The following is a 7,374-nucleotide window of genomic DNA, read 5'->3' as shown; positions in this document are numbered from 1 at the left end:
TGATGCTGCGCCTGAGCTGAGCTGCTGCTGAGCTACCAACAGGTGGCAGGATGGCTAGCTGGTGAGAGCACGTGCTCCTAACAACAAGACTGCATGTTCGACGGTGGGCTATGCCTGCCCACAACTAAGACTGAACTTAGCACCTTGAGCTGAGTTGCCACCCAGATGGCTCGGTGGATAGAGCGTGCGCTCTTAACAACGAGGCTGCCGGTTAGACTCCCGCATAGGATGGTGGCTATGCCCACCCACAACTAAGACTGAACTCAGCACCTTGAGCTGAGCTGCTGCCCGGATGGCTTAGTGGATAGAGCGTGCACTCTTAACAACAAGGTTGCTGGTTAGACTCCTGCATGAAATGGTGGCTATACCTGCTTGCAACTAAGATTGTAACACAGCACCTTGAGTTTAGAGGCCACGAGCTGCCGATGGGAAGCCAGATGGTGACTGGCACCCTCCATGGCTAAAAATGAAGAACAACAACTTGGCTGGTCCCCTCCACCAATTCCCCAACACTGTTGCTCTCCCCCAATTCCCCAATTTTTTTTTAAAAAAAGAACATTTAGTAATTTAAACTTTATTTATATATTTATTTTAAAACAGAGTCTTTTTAAAAAATAGAGTGTCCCTATTCTTGGAAATAGTAGGTACCATACTTCCTTAAACCATGGTAAGTGGAAAAAATAGTTTCAAAATTCTATGTATACCCTAGTTTCAAGAAGATATATTATCATCATATAGCTAGCAAGGAACAGAGCTTAGATTCAAATCCAAGTATATCCAAATCCAAAGCCTGAGGTTTTTTATTCCTGTTTTTTTTTTGTTTTGTTTTTTTTTATCATAGAGCCTTCTCTTGAAGAATGTAGATATCTCTTTATAGGTGTCTTTATTATATTTCTTCTTACGAACATTTTTCTATTAACTACTTTTTTATTTCCTGGTTTTTAGTGCGACAAGTACAAGACTGGAGTGATTGATGGGCCTGCATGTAATAGCCTTTGTGTCACAGAAACTCTTTACTTTGGAAAATGCTTATCTACCAAGCCCAACAATCAGGTATGGACACTATGAATAAACATTCCAGATTGATGGTGTGCTCTAATTTTACCTTCAACTAAAGCATGATTAAAAGAATTCTTAAACCACAGCTTTAAGACATTTTTCATATATTTTAATTTTATATGCTGTGATTCATTCATCTTACAAATATTTATTAATCCTCTATTCCCAGTATATTCTAGACACTGTTTTAGTTACTAGGAATATAATGGTGATTAAGATAGATAAAATTACTTCCCTTATAGATCTTACATTATCCCAAAGGGGTGCGGAATATAAACAGTTGATAGATAAGTAAATAAGCAAGATAATTACAGGATGTGGTGTGTTTTATATAGGATATACTGTATTTCCCCATGTATAAGATGCACCCTTTTTCGAAAAATGTGGGGTCTAAAAACTGGGTGCGTCTTATACAGTGGCTATAGATTTTTTTACTTGCATTTCCTGCAAGTGATGAGGAGTTCTATGAATTTTATGATGAATAAAACTTGAATTTAATAACTTTATGTAATACATTTTTTTCAAATTTTGGGCCCCCAAATTAAGGTGTGTCTTATACATGGGTGCATCTTATACATGGGGAAATATGGTAAAAAGGGCAAATTGATATAGAATGCAAGGGATGGGATGATAGAGATGTGCTTTAGAGGAGGTGATCAGGGAAGACCTTTCTAAGATAATACTTGAGCTTATACCTGAATGAAGAATTAAACTACAGGCATGGGCAAAGGATAGGATGAGCTAACTCACAAAAGAAGAACTATAAATAGTTGATAAACATAATGAAAAAAATTTTCTACCTCACTTATCATATGAAAGAAATATAAATTGAAACAATAGAGTACTATTGGGCTAGAAGAAAATAGAACAAACATCAAAACTTGTTTTCCTTGGACAATGGAATATTGCACGATTTTTAAGTTTATCTTTTTTCTTTATATTCTAAATTTCCATATAAATATGCATTACTCTTATAATTATAGAAATTTGAAATACATTTTAAGTTGATGATACTAACCATATTTAAGAGGATTTCTGAAATGAACTCCAACATTTGACTACTACATGCTAGGTACTGTTTAAGGCATTGGGAGAGACCACTGGGAACAAGACAGATAAAGCATCTGGCCTTGTGAGAAAAATCAATGAAACCAAAAGTTGGTTCTTTGAAAATATCAATAAAATTGACCATCCTTTAGCTATTTGGGAAGGGGGGGGGAGAGAGAGAGACTCAAAATACTAAAATTGGAAATGAAGTGGTGACATCACTACCAATTCTATAGAAATAAAAAAAAGATTATATAAGAATATGATGAACAATTTTACACCAACAAATTGCATAATCTAGATGAAATGGGCAAATTCCTATAAACACAAAACCTACCAAGAAATAGAAAATCTGAATAGATCTATATATGTATAACTAGTAAGGAAAGTGAATAGCAATCAAAAGTCTCCCAAGAAGAAAAGCCCTGGTCCTGTTGGCTTCACTGGTGAATTCTATCAAATATTTAAAGAACTAACACCAATCCATCTCAACCTTTTCAAAAAAACTGAAGATGAAAGAATACTTCCTGATTCATTCTATGAGGCCAGCATTACCCTGATACCAAAGCCAGATAAAGACACTACAAGAAAATAAAACTGAAACATCAATATGCCTTATGAACATTGATGCAAAAATTCTCAACAAAATACTAGAAAACCAAGGGCCGGCTGAGTGGCTCAGTTGGTTAAGAGCTCGCTCAAGAGTTTGAGCTCTGAGCAACAGCGGTTCGAGTCAGCCCGAGCTGAGCAGCCGCTGAGCTACCAACAGGTGGCAGGATGGCTCAGCTAAGAAAAAAAAAATACTAGAAAACCAAATTCAGCAGTGTATTAAAGGGATCATACACCACGGCCACTTGGGATTTATTCCTGGAATGCAAGGATGATTCAACATAGAAAAATCAGTGTAATACACTGGATTAACAGAATGAAGGAGAAAAAAGGATCATCTCAAGTGATGCAAGAGAACCATTTAACAAAATTCAGTACCCTTTCATGATTAAAACAGTCAACAAACTAGGAACACTCAACAAACTACCTCAACATAATAAAGGCCATGTGTTACAAGCCTACAGCTAACATACTCAGTGGTGAAAAATGGAAAACTTTTCCTCTAAGATCAGGAACAAGGCAAGGCTGCCCAGTTTCACCACTTCTATTCAACTGGCAGTTTTAGGCAGATTGATTAGACAAGAAAAAGAAATAAAATACACCAAAATTAGAAAGGTATTAGTAAAATTATCTGTTGACAGACAATATGATCTAATGTAGAAAAACCCAAAGATTCCATATAAAAAAATTGTTAGAACTAATAAGCCTATTCACCAAAGTAGCAGGAAATAAAGTCAACACACAAAAATCAGCTTGCATTTCTATACACTAACAAAGAACAATCTGAAAAGGAAATTAAGAAAACCATTCCATTTACAATAGCATCAAAAAGAATACTTAGGAATTAACTTAACCAGGGAGGTGAAAGACTTGTACCCAGGGAGGTGAAAGACTTATACAATGAAAACTACAAAACATTCATGCAAAAAATTAAATACATAAACAAATGGAACACATCCCATGTTCATTGATTGGAATACTTAATATTGTTAAAATATTAATATTATCCAAAGTCATCTGCAGATTCAGTGCAGTCCCTATCAAAATCCCAATGACAATTTTTCCAGAAATAGAAAAACCCATCCTAAAATTCACCTGGAATCTCAAGGGACCCCGAGTAGGTAAAACAATGTTGAAAAAAGAACTACATAACTGAAGGACTCACACTTCCCGATTTCAAATCTTACTATGAAGCTACAGTAATCAAAACATTGTGTACTAGCATAAAGACAGCTATATAGACCAATGGAATAGAGAGCCCAGAAATAAGCCCTCACATACATGGTCAAATGATTTTTGACAAGAGTGCTAAGACCATTTAATAGGGAAAGGATTATCTTTTCAACAAGTGGTGCTGCAAAAACTGGATATCCACACCCAAAAGAACGAAGTTCGACCCTTACCTAACACCATATGCAAAATTTAGGTCAAAATGGATCAAAGATCTAAATGTAAGAACTAAAACTATAAAACTCTTAGATAAAAGCATAAGGCAAAAGCTTCATTCATGACATTGGATTTGGTAATGATTTTTTGAATATGGCACCAAAGGCACAGGCAACAAAAGAAAAAATAGAGCAATTGGGACTTCATGAAAATTTAATATTTTGTGTATCAAAAGACAATATCACTAGAATAAAAAGGGAACCCACGACCTGTGGAAATCTGAGACCAGCAAGTATGACGTGACCACCATTGATGCCCTAGAAAAGACTTTATAAAAATTAAAAAAACATGATTACAGGTACATCTCAGGCTGACTGTGCTGTCTTGATTTTTGCTGTTGGTGTTGGTGAATTTGAAGCAGGTTTCCCTGTGAGCGTGCCTTTCTGGCTTCTTACACACTAGGTGTGAAACAACTAATTGTTGGTGTTAACGAAATCAATTTCCACTGAGCTCCCCTACAGTCAGAAGAGAAACAAGGAAATCGTTAAGGAAGTCAGCACCTACATTAAGAAGATTGCCTACAGGGTCGGCCTAGTGGCTCAGTTGGTTAAGATTTGGCTTGGGAGCGTGAGCTCTGAGCAGCAGGGCCACCGGTTTGGTTCCCACATGGACTAGTGATGCTGTGCCCTCTACAGCTAAGATAGTGAACAACAGCTCGATCTGGAGCTGGGCTGCTGTGAGTCGCCAGCGACGGTGTAGGCCGCAGTGGGGCTGGCTGGCAACGGGTGTGCATTTTTGTGAGCCGCCGTAAGCAGCGGCCGTCCCGAGCAATTGCCTCACCCAGGAACAGTGCAATGATAATAGCAACATGGGCCAGTGAAGCGATGTCCTCCACAACTAGACTGAAGAACCAAAGGACAGCAATTTGTCTGTTCCCCTCCCCCAATTCCCCAATAAAATCTTTAAAAATAAAAAAAGAATAAGAAAGAAAATTGCCTACAACCCTGACACAGAAATTGTGTCTGTTTCTGGTTGGAATGGTGACAAAATGCTGGAGCCAAATGCTAACATGCCTTGGTTCAAGGGATGGAAAGTTACCTGTAAAGATGGCAATGCCTGTGGAACCACGCTGTTTGAAGCTCTGGATTGCATCCTGCCACCAACTTGTCCAACTGACAAACCTGTGCACCCGCTCCTCTAGGATGTCTGCAAAGTAGGGGGTATTGGTACTGTTCCTGTGGGCCAAGTGGAGACTGGTGTTCTCCAACCCGGTATGGGGTCACCTTTGCTCCAATCAATGTTACAACTGAAGTAAAGTGTTGAAATGCACCATGAAGCTTTGAGTGAAGCTCTTACTGGGGACAGTGTGGGCTTCAATGTCAAGACTGTGTCTGTCAGGGCAGCTGCTTAGCTCAGGTGGCTAGAGCACAGTGCTCATAACACCAAGATTGCTGGTTCGATCCCTGCAGGGGCCAGAGAGCTGCGCCCTCCACAACTAGAATGAAGACAGCTACTTGACTTGGAGCTGATGGGTCCAGGAAAAACACACTGTTCCCCAATAAAATCCTTAAAAAGGAAAAAAAAAAAAGAATGTGTCTTTCAAAGATGTTCATCATGGCAATGTGGCTGGAGACAGCAAAAATGACCCACCAGTGAAAGCAGCTGGCTTCACGGCTCAGGTGATTATTCTGAACCATCCAGGCCGGATATGCACCTGTGATCAACTGTCACACAACTCACATTTCTTGCAGATTTGCTGAGCTGAAGAAGATTGATCGTTGTTCTGAGAAAAAGCTGGAAGATGGCCCAAAGTTTTTGAAATGTGGTGATGCTGCCATCATTGATATAGTTCCTGGCAAGTTCTTGTGTGTTGAGAGCTTCTCTGACTGTCCTTCTCTACTCTTTTGCTATTCGTGACATGAGACAGACAGTTGCTGTGGGTGTCATCAAAGCAGTGGACAAGAAGGCAGCTACAATGGGCAAAGTCACCAAGTCTGCCCAGAAAGCTCAGAAGGCTAAATGAATATTATCTCCAATACCTGCCATCCCAGCCTTAATCAGTGGTGGAAGAACATCCTCAAAACTGTTTGGCCATTTAAATTTAGTAGTAAAAGACTGGTTAATGATTACAATGCATTGTAAAACCTTCAGAAGGAAAGGAGAATGTTTGTGGACCATTTGTTTTTTTGTGTATGTGGCAGTTTTTAAGTTAGTAGTTTTAAACATCAGTACTTTTTAATGGAAACAACTTGACCAGAAATCTGTCACTGAATTCTGAGACCCATGAAAACAAAATTTAATGAGAAACCTGTGTTCTTTTGGTCAACATTGTAAATTCCTCTGGTACTATTAATACTTAGGTACAAGACAAAAAAGATTTGCCCATATCTTATTTCTGGTGTGACATCTGCTGAAACTTTAGAATTTGATAATGCTAGGTTAACTTTTTTCCTGGGTAGGAACTTTGGGTTTTTCACCTTGTCTTAAGGGGAGGAATCATCTCTTTACAGGTAAAAAGCTGTGGGAGGAGTCTGTTGGTGCAACACCTCATAGGTTAGGACAGATAAGTAAAGATTAACTTTTTTATGTGTAAGCTAGTTTACAAAGGCCAAATTCTATAATTAATATTAAAGTTCACGTGTTGCATGTAAAATTTTGTGTAGTTACATCAATATTAAGTAAATTTGTTCACATGTCAAATTTTAGTTTTCCAGTTATTGGAATGTGAATTCTCACATTTGCACATACTGAGGTAGTTCAAAGAAACTAAAATGAGGCTTAAAAAGCATTGAGCACTGTCTTGCTACAGTTAATTTTATCCAGTTTCCAGGATAATTAAATGATACTGGAAGTTGAAAAAAAAAAAAGGCAACCCACAGAATGAGAGAAAATATTTGCAAATCATATATATGTTAAGGGATTAATATCCATAATATATAGAGGACTAAAAACATAACAACAAAAAACCAAACAACTGGATTAAAAAATGGGCAAAGGACTTGGATAGATGTTTCTCCAAAAAAGATATGCAAATGGCCAGTAAGTACATGAAAAGATGTTCAACATCACTGATCGTTAAGAAAATGCAAATTAAGGGCCGGTCGAGTGGCGTGATGGTTAAGAACTGGCTTGGGTCCCCAGAGGGGCCCGGTTCGGATCCCACATATGAGGGCCAATGACACTGCCCTCTACAGCTAAGACGCTGAACAATAGCTCAACCTGGAGCTGGGCTACCGTGAGTCACCAGGGACGGTGTAGGCTACAGCCCCTGTG

The 7,374-nt window shown here is 38.5% G+C and overlaps 1 protein-coding gene across 4 annotated transcripts in view; it reads left to right on the top strand.

Moving 5' to 3' along the window:
- The window catches only part of DIPK1A (divergent protein kinase domain 1A), a 116,309-nt gene that overhangs the window by 104,139 nt on the left and 4,796 nt on the right, over positions 1-7,374 (top strand). For all 4 annotated transcript variants that reach the window (XM_019667574.1, XM_019667573.1, XM_019667576.1 and 1 more), the window contains one exon: positions 946-1,053. In XM_019667574.1, coding sequence (XP_019523119.1) covers positions 946-1,053 — 108 coding nt within the window. The remainder of the gene's footprint in view (positions 1-945; positions 1,054-7,374) is intronic.

This window comes from Hipposideros armiger, unplaced genomic scaffold (genome assembly GCF_001890085.2).
Source record: "Hipposideros armiger isolate ML-2016 unplaced genomic scaffold, ASM189008v1 scaffold_501, whole genome shotgun sequence".
In the NCBI taxonomy this organism is placed as follows: Eukaryota; Metazoa; Chordata; class Mammalia; order Chiroptera; family Hipposideridae; genus Hipposideros; species Hipposideros armiger.
Note: the sequence above shows the minus strand (reverse complement) of the source record. Positions and strands in the feature narration are given on the sequence as shown.